The sequence below is a fragment of the Mytilus californianus genome, unplaced genomic scaffold (genome assembly GCF_021869535.1).
Source record: "Mytilus californianus isolate M0D057914Y unplaced genomic scaffold, xbMytCali1.0.p SCAF_1, whole genome shotgun sequence".
NCBI classification, from domain to species: domain Eukaryota; kingdom Metazoa; phylum Mollusca; class Bivalvia; order Mytilida; family Mytilidae; genus Mytilus; species Mytilus californianus.
Window position 1 is genome coordinate 124,217,076 of NW_026262581.1, and position 14,887 is coordinate 124,231,962.

The window sequence follows — 14,887 nt, forward strand, 5'->3', positions numbered from 1 at the left end:
ATAAAACTGACTGCAATGTTTCAATTTCAGTCTAATTACAATTTTGATACCATGGCTTTTTGAAATGCTTCATGGATTTAGAAAAAATATTATATTCTTCTTTTGCTGATAATAAATGTATTACTTTTCTTCTTCTTCTTCTAAGATTTGAAATTATAAGTTGCTGATCTTAATCTGTCATTATTTAGAGATAAATATATGACTGTCTAGATACCATTCTTCACATTTGTGCATTTATATATACTTTTACAAGATCAAAAGGAGATATGGGGTATGTGTCAATGAGATAACAATCTAACACCAGACACCTAGTTGGCAACATAAGCACTAAATGGCAACATAAGCACCAGACATCTAGATGGCAACATAAGCACTAAATGGCAACATAAGCACCAGACATCTAGATGGCAACATAAGCACTAAATGGCAACATAAGCACCAGCCATCTAGATGACAACATAAGCACCAGACATCTAAATGGCAACATAAGCTTCAGACATCTAGATGGCAACATCAGCACCAGACATCTAGATGGCAACATAAACACCAGACATCTAGATGGCAACATAAGCACCAGTCATCTAGATGGCAACATAAGCACTAAATGGCAACATAAGCACCAGACATCTAGATGGCAACATAAGCACCAGACATCTAGATGACAACATAAGCACCAGACATCTAAATGGCAACATAAGCTTCAGACATCTAGATGGCAACATCAGCACCAGACATCTAGATGGCAACACAAACACCAGACATCTAGATGGCAACATAAGCACCAGTCATCTAGATGGCAACATAATCACCACAAATCTAGATGGCAACATAAACACCAGACATCTAGATGGCAATATAAGCACCAGACATCTGGATGGCAACATAAACACCAAACATCTAGATGGCAACATAAACACCAGACATCTAGATGGCAACACAAGCACTAAATGGCAACATAAGCACCAGACATCTAGATGGCAACATAAGCACCAGACAACTAGATGGCAACATAAGCACTAAATGGCAACATAAGCACCAGACATCTAGATGACAACATAAGCACCAGACATCTAAATGGCAACATAAGCTTCAGACATCTAGATGGCAACATCAGCACCAGACATCTAGATGGCAACATAAACACCAGACATCTAGATGGCAACATAAGCACCAGTCATCTAGATGGCAACATAATCACCACAAATCTAGATGGCAGCATAAACACCAGACATCTAGATGGCAACATAAGCACCAGACATCTGGATGGCAACATAAACACCAGACATCTAGATGGCAACATAAACACCAGACATCTAGATGGCAACACAAGCACCAGACATCTAGATGGCAACATAAACACCAGACATATAGATGGCAACATAAACACCAGACATCTAGATGGCAACATAAACACCAGACATCTAGATGGCAACATAGAGTCAACAATACAAAAATGTCTATTTAACATGTTTAGCTCTAGACTTTCTGAAGTCTATATTTAAGTTGTGATTAAATTATTTTTTTTAGAATCTTTTAGATACCTCTTTCCCAGTTACAACCATCTGCTTCAATGTCATTGTTCTTAGCTGATTCTGTTGATCCTTTAATAACAAAATATAAATATTAAGTAAAGTTTTCAATATGTTACAATGTTCAACTTAAAAATATACTAACCCAACAGATTTTTAGAAGTTTATACCTTAATCATTCCAGTTTCATAAGATCATCTTACATATCACAGAAGTTATTTTAGTAATTTATTGATGAACTACTTTAAATTAATACTTCTATTCACATAACTTATATACTCACATATCATCGATTGGACATCATGATTTGAATTTTTTTAAGTCCTGTTCAGTTTTATAACAAAATGACAACAAGATTGCCATGCTGTAGCAAAATGTCCATGTCTCTTTACAACTGTGCAATATAAGAGTCACAACAATAGACAGGCCCTTTTATAGCTTACTATACATTATAGGGTTTGGTCATTGTTTAAAGGCTGTACAGATGATGATGATGGATGGCTGCTCAACGTCCAGCAGCAAATTAATATGCATATTTAGGTCGAGAACATGTTTATGTAATATGAATATTAACTCTGCTTTGTACTAGACCGACATGCTGAGCCGGATTTTTATCGTGCTAGTTCACAAGGTAACAGTCTGCAGGAAGACATGTCACCTTACCCTGACACATTATTCTGACTCCGAGCCGACCAGTCTTTGCTCTTACTCCTTAATGCTTTATGCTTAGTGGAGAAGCAGAAAATACAAATTTTCAAGTCTTTGGTTTAACCCGGCCAGAGTTCAAATTAACGACCTCCTGCACTCAAGGTGAACACACTACCACGATACCACCGATGCGGTTAAGGCTGTACAGAGACCAGTATTTGTTAACATCCTTTTCCTTTGGTCTTGGGTGAAACGGTGATCACACATCTCCTTTTTTCTTATCAAAAACAAATGTAGAAGAAAATGACAGGATAAGTTATAATCATGATAGGTCAGCTTCTATTAATAATGGAGTAATTAAAATACAGTAGTAAAACCTAGCAATCAATTAGCAGTAAATTACTTTAGATAATGCTGCAGCTACATGATGGAATGGATGATCACATAAAACTTTTAACAGTCCTAAAACCTCTTCTACTTGATGAATCAAATCTTGAACATGTTGTAATGAAATCTTCTCCATCTTCTGAGCTTCAGCTTCAAAAGAATGAGTTCATTGGTAACTTACAATATAATGAGATACTTTATACATGGATATTTCATAGTAATTCAAAGATTGATTGATTGTTGGTTTGCTTAATGTCCAGTGGCAAATATTACATGCATGTTCAGGATGATAGTACTTCAGAGGAGAAATATCAGTCACATTATTTAAAGAGTACCGTTTTCAGTTGCACCACTGACTGAATAAGATTCCAATTTTAAACTTTTAAAGAAGACAAAAATAGTACAAATGAGGTCCTATTCTACCGTTGGTAAAACATACCTTGTAATTTCTTTTTAATTTGATCATCCCCATGACTCATCATGTACCGTGGTGAAAATGCCATTGCAGGCATCACACTGAAATTGTAAGGAATATATTAGTTCAAGTTATTAATAGGTGGATAAAATTTACAACAATTTTTAATAAAGCAATATTTTTTTATATACAGTAGACTCCATCTAATCAGATATCGGTTAAATGAATATATTGGCTATGGTGTCTTCCTCCTATTCCCACTTTTTAAAAATACTATTCCTTCAATTCCCACATGCAAATAACAATAGATGTTTTGATAAATAATTTGTTTTTATAACAATCAAGGTTAATTAGAATTTTCACCTAAGATTTACCTGTATTTTTTTTTAAACATAACATATTTGGTACACTGTTTATGTATAATACCTAGTTTTACTCTTTTTTCGTCAAAGATATATTTAAAAATAAAGAATAATTATGATAAATAGATTGGAGTAAGATTTATTTTAAAATTTTTGAATTTATAACCTTAAAGAATTGTCTGCTGTACAAATAAATCATGATATAAAATAATATTATAACCAAGTATAATATTAAGATGTGGAACAAAAGTATACTCTAAAAATATAATTACTTGGACCAATAATCAAAGATGTAAAATAATGGGTGAAATCACTTTACTTCAAAGCATGAGCAATCAGATTTGATTAATTTTAATTGACTGAGTTAGAGTTTGGTGATGCAGCCTCCCACCTTGTTCACGTGGAATAGATTGATAAACTTTAATAGACTTGTATACAGTGATTGTCTAATGTATGTGCTAGAATGTGTGATTTGATTTAGTGCTGTTGTATAATTTATGTTATATTATGCTTGCTTGAATCTACAGTTGAATTTGTGTTATAAAAGAAATTATATATTTTAATTTCTTTCATATTTATTTTGTTTAAAAAAAAACAGAATTCATACAGATGCAAAAATAACTTATTACCTGTCCTAATAAAAAAAAACACTGGTCAATTAACAGTTGATTAAAAAATGTTTGTACAGTATAATCCTTTGTTTGCACAAGTTTTCCCCCTATTCCCACATGAAATATTAACTTTTCTTACCAGATTTATAAAAAGTGGGAATAGAGGGAATGAACCATTGGCTATAGTAAAATTATTTCAAAACACTGAACCTAATCCTGTATGTTTGATGTAAATTTTATCTATATAATAATATCAATTGCATCAATGGTAATACAATATTTCACAACTCCAGACAGTTAAATATACATATCTAAAAGTCAAGGCTTGCCAAACTTTTTAAATAGTTAAAAGGAGTAAATTTGGCAAGAGCCCCGATTATTAAGTTCAATGTTTCAAGATTAAAAATGTTTTAAGTTGATCAAAAGACATGTGACAAAGTTATATAGAACTATTTTTGTTAAAGTTTTATTATTAAGCCTTGATTTTTACAATCAAAATAGGTTCAAAATAGAGATTTTTGCGAAATTTGACAAAATCAGCCAGATTTCAACCAAATTAAGGCCTAGGAAACACAGAGCACAGGCATTGACAAACAAAATATTAAATTCAGACATGTAAAATGTCATTACTAACATTATTTGAAAATATCTTTTTTAAAGACATATGAGCTCTATGTTTCTTGTCCAAAAATCGATGCAAATTTACCCCATTTCATTGAAATTTCATGGAAATCAAAAATGAGTGCTATTGTGACATCATGAATAGAAGGCAAATACCAGTACATTAATTTTCAACAAAAAGACATATTTCCCATCTAGTCACTGTAATAGCTATGATTCATTGTGATATTGGTCAATGAATCCCAATTTAAAATTTTAGCTAAAAATAGGGGCCATTTTAGGGCTTTATCGATCCTACTCCTTTAACTGTCGAGAGTGGAGAAATATAGTATTGCTCGAGATTCGTTGGTGGGATCTGTTTCTCTAATGATTTATAGAATGGTTTGCAGCCAAACTTTATCTTGCTTTTGCAATGATCTGCAAAAATATGTGTTCTTTATATGTGATATCATCAGGTATTGTCACCTTTTTTCTTTTTTTCTTTTATAAAAAGTAATCAACCAGTCAAGAAAGGTATACATCAAGTAAAAATCAGAGAAAAGAATATATCGTCAAATCCGATAAAAATATTCGTGAAAATTCTGTCAAAACAGTGAACAATAGGATATTCTCAATGTTATTCTGACGGGAAATGAACCCAGAAGTTAAGCAATTACGTCTTGCAGACAAGAAAACGTTGTTTTTTTCTAAATAAAAAGAACCTATTTCTAAATAAATTGTTGTCTTTATTCATTGTCTTCTTTCGTAATGAGAATTAGATGCCCTTACAATTCCAATGGTTTTGTTTTGTTTTTTTTTTTAAATTTTAAACATATTTTATTAATAATCACCTGTTACATCAACCCTATGTTGCCCAGGGAAGCAACAATGGGGTCCCCGATTTTTACATGCTCATTTGTCGGGGAAAAAGCAAATGAGAAAAAAAAACTCACATTATTAATAATTAACATCTATCTTTATAAATATCATTTATCTTTGTACAAATGTACATGTAGTATAATCTATCTATATATTTTTAATATCACTCCAAATATAATCGTTTGAATAAAGTATTCATTCTATCGGGTTTTTTTTCTCTCAAAAGAGCTACCTGTAATGGTTTTTCAATTCATTTATAAATATGTGATAATGTGTATTTCTCATATTTTATAATACATTTATAAAATTTATAAAATATGCTTTATTACTTATGAATATTTAATATTTGAAGAAAACTATATTTTAAAGTTATTTGATTGATACATTTCTCTTTTGATTAAAAGAATACATATTATTCATCTACTTGACAAAAGTACTGATTTTGTCTTCAGGCTATGATTTGATCTTTATATACATTGGATTTAGGAATTTTTCAGATGTGTTATGGTCAAATGATTTGTGAGTAGTTTAATGTGTGTCTTGTTTGAGTCTTTCTATTGGTTGGATATTCCTGGACTCCTTTGTTTTCTGGTTGGGAATAGTTTTCCCGCCTAAATCTATATTGTTGCCAGTGGATTCTTTGTCTTCAGATAGTTTAGACATATTTTGTACTCATAGAGTTTGAAGATATTGTAGATTTTATATTCTTGTGACAGATCTATAGTTATAAGGTAGATATTCTTCCTTATTACCTTTTTCCCAGTTTTTACCCATTTTTGTGTGAAAGAGCATGAGTGATAGATTTATGAAAAATGTGTGTCTTTTGTTACATTATGGTATTCATTGTTAGATAATAATTTAAAGTAGTATTCTTGTAATTGGGATTTACTGCAAGTATAATAATTAGAACTTTTATTTGAATAACTGATAAAGTGTTGTGTTCTGTAGCTTCAACATATAATTTCATGATTTTAAAGATTCAGACATTTATAATTGTTTTTATTGTTCATAGCAGGGCTTCCAAAAAATATTTGAGCCAGCCGGACATTTTTTTTTTTTTTTTGTCTTTTCCCGATTTTAATCCCTTAAGACTTAGAAATAAAAGGCAACCATAGTAATCAGTTGGGCATCATATAAATTCTGATTGACACAAAATCGGTATTTGTTCAGACTTGATTTTTTATACAAATTTGATGTTCTGGCGTTAACTGTTTAATTGAGTGCACCATTCGAAGTGTGCAAAATCAGCGTACTTATATCTGCCTAAGGCTCTTTAATTGTGCAAAATTACGCTGTCAATAACTCCACTTTTGTTTTTGAAAAGTACTTTTCCTATTACCGGACCTTGACTTGACAATGTTAAAACACGGACCAGAGATGGATACGTAAAATCTGTGTATGTTTACAAAGCACGATTGAGTTTAAGTATCTCTTTCCGTTATTTCTACAGGAAAAGACTCGAAATGAACTTTAGATAAAGGTGTCAATGATATTTTTAGTATTTTTGAAAATTTGGATGCATAAGTTAATCTCACCTGCGCACATGCGCACGAGTGTACTAGTTCAAACAACGTGGTTCTGACGATTTTTCAATTAAAACCTTTATTACTATCTTTTTAAATTTTCATCAAATGATATTAATATACGTTTTCTGGTAATCTGAATCTTGTTGACTAAATTAATTAGATGCAAACCGCTGAAATTTAAGAAAATAACTATTAATAGACCGATCAATGTCTGGTACAAAATAGTTTACCTGTCGCCTAAACAGGTAAAATCAGCTGTCAGAGAACTAATTAACCTCGACTGTAATGAGAGGGTATTATAGTAGAGTTTGTTTTGATAGTTATTATTAATCATGTCACTTATATGACCGGAAATGTGTGGCTGTTTAAGGCCAAAGGTCAGGTCAAAAAGATCACATAAACTTCAATTTTTTTTCTGAACTATATTTAAATGTCCGTTTCAGCCTCGGCACAAGAAGTCATTTATATAATCTATCGGACTTGTCCGGAACATACAACCGTTTTGGAAGCCCTGGTTCATAGAGGTAAAATTGTTATTACTTTATATTTTTCAGATTATATTTAGTAGACTGAATAAGCATATAGTTACTGATACATATGACCAGCATAAACCTGGTCCCATAGACAGGTAATTACATGTTCTTGTATTGGTCTTGTGTCATGTCAGTTTTGAATGTATTGTTCGACTGGTTGTATTTTATGTTATTTTCAAATTTACTCTAGTTTCATAACTAAGTACCAAGCTTATTAAGCAAAGAACATTTTGATAAGCTACATGTATTTTTGTATACTTGATTCAGTGTATTGTATTGTATTGTCTTATTGATAATGTGCACATGTCTATGTTTATTTGTGTATAACTTATGTCTATCTATGTACTTGCAGCGTTATTGTTTATACTGTCAAAATAAAAGTATTGACATGAAATCTAGTCTGCTCTACTGCCCACTCTACCCTACTACAAATACAAGTGCAGTATGCTAGGAGAATTTTTGATAATCTCTGCAGTGTTCACAGAATCAGAAATAAACATTAATCGCAATATACACATAAATCCCTTCTTAACAGAGAATTATGACTTATGTCAGATACAAGTATGTAACATGTGCATGTGGACCACATGTGTTTACATCACATAAATATGGAAATTACTTCGTTTATGAAAGAAATAGACACAAAATACGGATGGTACATATTTATTCATATAAATATAACAGTACTTGTGATTTATTCTAATAAACAAAGAATTGAAAAGCTGAAAACAAATATGAGAGATACATAACCAGCTGAACATATTTACACATACATTGTGGTAATGTACACGAAAAATAAAGAAATTACCCTTACCTTTTTTTTATGGCAGTGGTCAGAGCTAGTAAAATCTCAAAATTAGGCCAAGCTCATTTATTGCAGAAGCTTCAATGAATATACATTTATCTTCTAATTGAATATATTGGGAAATGGTATATTTTTTGCTGACATTTTGAGTATTAAATTTGCCAGAGCCTACTGTATAACAAATAACAGAGAAGGATCAGCTTTCACAGAATCACTGTTTATCTATAAACAAATCTAGCATTCTATTCAATAATAAATTTGATAATAAAGAACTTACATACATAGTAAAATAGAACCAATAACAACTTACCCAGTATCTGCAGGTCCTGTTTCAAATCTAGAGTTAAAGTCAACAAAGTCGGACAATCCTCGCACATTCTCCAATATCTCTGTCAATATGACATTTGATAAATTGCAATTCATCTACAAAATTGTAAATATAAATTATTTATGATTATCCTTGGACTTATATTAATTGTTACCATCAATGCATCTGCTATAACTACAAAGTTAGCAGTTACTAATAATGTAAGTCTTATACATGATTTTCCCTAGAAGTTATGTATCCGCTAAAATATACTGCTAGTAGTCCATTGTACACAAATTTTACTAAATACTATTACTAACTTGTATCTCTTTTTCACTGACAGACGGTCCATCAAAAACAACATATTAGCAAGACATTTCTTACTGTCTACACAATCTGCCAGTTTTACTTTAAAGTTGTAGATACAATATGAGTTCATAGTTAAGAACAAGTTTTATATGTGATGATTAATAGTATGCATGTACATGTATCTAACTTTTTTATCTAAACTTTTGAATGAAAAAAGGAAAAAAAAAAACAATCCCATCTACACATTGTGGAATAAAAAGAAAAAGAAAATCCTACTACATTGTCCAAAATCAGCATTCCAGCTAGGATTTAAAAAGGGCAGGGAGCCAATCATGAAAAGGGCACTTTAGCACGCTTATTGATAATTCAAAAAGGGCATGTCAAATTGTTTTTAATTATGTTAACAGCAGGGTTTCAGCTAGGATTTTGAGGGCTTTAGTCACTTTTGCGCGAGATAAAAATTTACCTTATTTTGGGTTACAGCAAGGGACCAATTATGTATACAGTATTACTAGCTATACATATGCCTAAGTCCTTCAAGGAACAGGATCTTTGAAGGCCTTAGGCATGCTACAAATGTATGCAGTTATTGCATGATTTGACCGATGTGATGATTAAATATGAAGATTAGAACAAGGATCCGGAAATCTAGTTCACAATTTCACTTCAGTTATTTACAGGAAACATTCCTGATCAACAAAAGTTGGGTTCATCTTTTTTAAAACCAGGAATCACAGCAAAAATGAAATTGTAATGACTTTTTCACTGCATAATCATTATCCCTGGAAAACGTTTAAATCGATATTGGAATTCATTAATAAAAAGGGCACAGGGCATCAGTCGGGAAAGGGCGGGCGGACCGCCCTGATAAAACGATCAAGCTGGAACACTGAAAATAAACATTTTATCAAACAAATGACTTACTAAATTAACAATTCCTTGTTGCGTTTGGCAGGGAAAATCTGAAGCAACGTTACTATCCCATACAGATCTGGAAGAAAATAACCTTGTATAAATATTAGCTCAAACTAATTTTATATGGTAAACATAACAAAATTTGCATATTAGCATTATAATGAACATACATGTAGATATGGCAGTATTAAAATAAAATTTGTGTGAAAAATTGAACTTATGTGTTCCCACAGAACTATATTCTGATGAAAAATTATGATTCAACTGTGAACTATACTATGGAACAAAAATGTTAATAAAATATAAAATCTTCATCATAATCTACATGCATATACATTCTTTCTTAATATTATAAATTCTTACTATTGTTTCTTCTGGAGTAGATCATGACCGTCGATAATAACATTTGTTCTAGAAACTAAACTAGCGGTATTTTCAGACTGAGAAAGCCTATATCAGAGATTATTCTGATTAAAGATACCTGAGAATTCTGGAGAGATACAGACATATTCCATTATGTTTTCCTGAGAAGACAATGTCATGTGTTATATTCTGAGTTGGATTGAACTGATGATGATAATGCATGCCACCGGGTCCCATTCCAGGAGCTGGTGTGGAGGTCTGACTTGGATGGAGACCTGTAAAGATACAATTCAATTTCACTGTATCATTTTAGACATGAATTCATTTGATTTAATCAATTTTATTATACTTGTCTAACAATCAATAAGTTCTTTAAGTATCTTAAACTTATCCCTATTAGTTAAACAACAAGAATCTGTTTCCATAAGACACCATGCACTGCTCACACTATCACATTTCAATGTTCAGTGAACACCGAAATCTGGGTCAAAACCCTAATATGGCATATATTTTCAACAGTTTACATAGTTTACATCATAATGAACATGTGTACAAGTTTCAAGTTCAAGAAACAACAACTTCAAGATAAACTACACATTATCAAAAGTAATGAAGGTATATTTCATTTTTTGCATACTGTGAAAGTACTTTTATTCGTGGGTATCACTTTTCGTGGTTTGAGCAAAAGTTACATGTTCGTGGGTTCTTAAATTCGTGGATTGTAGTTTTCTGAAGACAAAAATAACGAGTAAAGAATTTGAAGCCATCAGAAACGAAGATTCTTGAAAGTAATCATATGTTGTTTCATTAAAATTTGTGGGACATTGCAAAATAAGGTGTTCATTTTCACTTACTTGTTTGTCTTTCAATACTGACAACATTCATTAATTTTTTAATAAAATAATTGCTTTTGGAAATAAGCTGATTCATCTATGCTTACAAATTGAAGGAAATTGCAAAGTAAACATTTTAATGGTTGCATACTTGTAATCGGAAGTGATGACACTAATTAACTGCGAGATTGAATGATCAACAGATTAACGATCATCAAAGGTGTTAATTGGGCAATAAACATCTCACTTAAAACTAAAGGCTCTAAAGAGCCTGTGTCGCTCACCTTAGTCTATGTGCATATTAAACAAAGGACACAGATGGATTCATGACAAAATTGTGTTTTGGTGATGGTGATGTGTTTGTAGATCTTACTTTACTGAACATTCTTGCTCCTTACTATTATCTCTATCTATAATGAACTTGGCCCGGTAGTTACAGTGGAAAATACTTTGTAAAAATTTACAAAAATTTACAAAATTTATGAAAATTGTAAAAAATTGACTATAAAGGGCAATAACTCCTTAAGGGGTCAATTGACAATTTTGGTCATGTTGCCTTATTTGTAGATCTAACTTTGCTGTACATTATTGCTGTTAACAGTTTATCTCTATCTATAACAATATTCAAGATAATAACCAAAAGCTGCAAAATTTTCTTAAAATTACCAATTCAGGGGCAGCAAACCAACAACGGGTTGCCTGATTAATCTGAAAATTTCAGGGCAGATAGATCTTGACCTAATGAACAATTTTATGCTCATCAGATTTGCTCTAAATGCTTTGGTTTCAGAGATATGAGCCAAAAACTGCATTTTACCCTATGTACTATTTTTTAGCCATGTCTGCCATCTTGGTTCGCGGGCGGGGTCATCGGACACATTTTTTAAACTAGATACCCTAATGATGATTGTGGACAAGTTTGGTTAAATTTGTCTTAGTAGTTTCAGAGGAGAAGATTTTTGTAAAAGATTACAAAAATTTTCGAAAAATGGTTAAAAATTGACTATAAAGGGCAATAACTCCTTAAGGGGTCAAATGACCATTTTGGTCAAGTTGACTTATTTGTAGATCTTACTTTGCTGAACATTATTGCTGTTTACAGTTTATCTCTATCTATAATAATGTTCAAGATAATAACCAAAAACGGCAAAATTTCCTTAAAATTACCAATTCAGGGGCAGCAACCCAACAACGGGTTGTCCGATTCATCTGAAAATTTCAGGGCAGATAGATCTTGAACTGATAAACAATTTTACCCCCTGTCAGATTTGCTCTAAATGCTTTGGTTTCAGAGATATAAGCCAAAATCTACATTTTACCCCTATGTTCTATTTTTAGCCATGGCGGCCATCTTGGTTGGTTGGCCGGGTCACCGGACACATTTTTTAAACTATATACCCCAATGATGATTGTGGCCAAGTTTAGTCAAATTTGGCCCAGTAGTTTCAGAGGAGAAGATTTTTGTAAAAGTTTACGGACGACGGACGACGGACGCAGGACGACGGACGACGGACGCCAAGTGATGAGAAAAGCTCACTTGACCTTTCAGGTCAGGTGAGCTAAAAATGGTTACATAAAAAAATGCTACAAATGTCCTTTGAATTTAGAATCAATTCTTATGAAATAAAAAAGCAAGCCCAATATGAAGTTATAATTTTTTTTCCGTATGAGAATTATGAGGAGATAAAATGAATACTTCATCATTGCATATCATTACCAGAAGTCTGACTTTCATCATTCAAAACTAGTTTTTCGTGAGAATTTAAAGGTTAAAAGTTGTACACTTTAAATTTTTTAAAGATTAAATGTGTAAAATCCTGTCGGAAGATGTATATATATCGATCATGGTGCGTTTCCTGATATCTGATGTATTCTCTAGATTATATGCCTGTATCCATGTAGTCAAACCTACATAGGGATCTTTCCATGTCTTGATTTGGACAACAGTTGTTATATTTCGTTGGACACATAAATTCGTGGATAAAGCCACCCATAAAACAACGAAAATTGGTACCCCACGAATAAAAGTACTTTCACAGTATTTCAAATCTACATATAAAATTCCAGGAAGAAAGATCAACAATGGACCTTTATTTCTAATTATGTTAAAGGATTGTCATCTATTCCTGTCACTATGGCAGTTACAAATACCAACCTGGACCAATATTACTGGCCATTAGTCCTCTGTCACCCATACCAGTAGGATTTAAATTGTACTGGGCATCTCCACCATACATAAAAAATGCCATTGTTGCCCAGTTTGAAACCTTTAATGTACATAAAAGTTTTCTAAATGATAAAATTATAAAAAAATATTAAGTTCTGTAATTATGCCTTTTTCATTATAAAAATCTTCCTTAAATTTTAACAAGTCTCCATTTATAATTCAAAAAAAAATCATGCACTACATGTATCTATCAATTGCCTTTAATACAAACATCTACCTATTCTTACAAGTCTTCATTCATGATTCAGGAAAACTCATCCACTATCAATCAACTTCCTTGCAGAATGAGAATAAACTGATTTCTATATAAAATCTAAAGACACTGTTATGACCTATTCACAGTACTTTCTAGTTAATGCCAAATGTACACATTGAACAATGTGCAACTACTCACAAATGATATCCCAATACATATTCAAAAAGTTAATGAGCATAAATCTGAAATGCATCGCACAGTATATCATACTCACATGAAGCTTAATACCAAATTTTAGGAAGCTCTGATTTGTAGGTTATGTGATAATGGATACAAAAATTGTATGGGCGGACATACAAAAAGACGTAAACAAGCATACTTCACTGGTATAAAAATGAAAATATTAATTGAAACAACAAACAAAAAATGTACCTGTTGATCAGCAGCTATTCTGGAACAAGCTAATATCAAACAGGTTGCACATGCTTGCTCTATCTGCAAATAAATAAGCAATTTAATTCAAGAATATCTTTTTTTATTTTACATATAAAAATTCCATTATAGTAATAACTGTTACTGAATTCATCTCATGATGGACTGCATTAACAAGAATTTTATAGAATTTACATGCTTGCAGAAATTTCTTTTTCATTGATAATAATAAATGTATAAAGAAATATCCGTCTTCTTCCCATTTATCATTTAACCCAACACTTTCTCCACAATTATATTATGACTGTATCATAACTGTAGAATGAATAGGACTTTATAACACAAACCTTGTGTAATCTGAAGAAACCTTTGACTTCCTCAGCATCTGGTCCCTGATATTCAATCAATAACATTCGTAACTGGTCAACAGGTCGTAATTTTGTTAATATATGACTTCCCTAAAATATATGAAATAAATATTTAATTGTTATTGAAATACTGAAATTTTTAAGAATTTTTGAGCGCACTTCTAAGATATTGATAAAACATATCTTCTATATAATATCCATAGCTCAAAAATAAATATATTCTAAGGAGCACTTATAATGTTGGATGCACATACAGATGGAAGTACATATTTCATTTAAAATGAATTTTTTACGGAACATGAATGTTGCAGGGTAAATAACTGGGCTGCGTTACAACAGATGAAAAATCCGCTAATATTTAGATACTGATCACCAAGTGCAACAACTTCCTGGGTAAATCTCTGTATAGTGCTACTATAACCTGATGTATCAGAATTGTGACTAAAGTACTCAGTATTAAAAATCTCCTGGGTAAATACTATAGATAGAGAATCAGCTTTATAACTGCAGTTACTCAACTGAGCAATCACTAGTACAAATCTCCTGGGTAAATACTATAGACAGAGGATCAGCTTTATGACTGCAGTTACTCACCTGAGCATTAAGTAGAACAAATTTCCTGGGTAAATCACTGTGTTGTGT

At 31.8% G+C, this 14,887-nt stretch overlaps 1 protein-coding gene across 2 annotated transcripts in view; it reads right to left on the minus strand.

Moving 5' to 3' along the window:
* Nucleotides 1–14,887, minus strand: part of LOC127711630 (nuclear pore complex protein Nup155-like) — a 67,767-nt gene that overhangs the window by 31,871 nt on the left and 21,009 nt on the right. For both annotated transcript variants that reach the window (XM_052217740.1, XM_052217746.1), the window contains exons 14-22: nucleotides 14,225–14,335; nucleotides 13,878–13,940; nucleotides 13,178–13,289; nucleotides 10,308–10,464; nucleotides 9,836–9,902; nucleotides 8,606–8,718; nucleotides 3,004–3,080; nucleotides 2,581–2,714; nucleotides 1,542–1,601 (exon numbers count right to left, since the gene is read on the minus strand). In XM_052217740.1, the coding sequence (XP_052073700.1) occupies nucleotides 1,542–1,601; nucleotides 2,581–2,714; nucleotides 3,004–3,080; nucleotides 8,606–8,718; nucleotides 9,836–9,902; nucleotides 10,308–10,464; nucleotides 13,178–13,289; nucleotides 13,878–13,940; nucleotides 14,225–14,335 (894 nt within the window). The remainder of the gene's footprint in view (nucleotides 1–1,541; nucleotides 1,602–2,580; nucleotides 2,715–3,003; nucleotides 3,081–8,605; nucleotides 8,719–9,835; nucleotides 9,903–10,307; nucleotides 10,465–13,177; nucleotides 13,290–13,877; nucleotides 13,941–14,224; nucleotides 14,336–14,887) is intronic.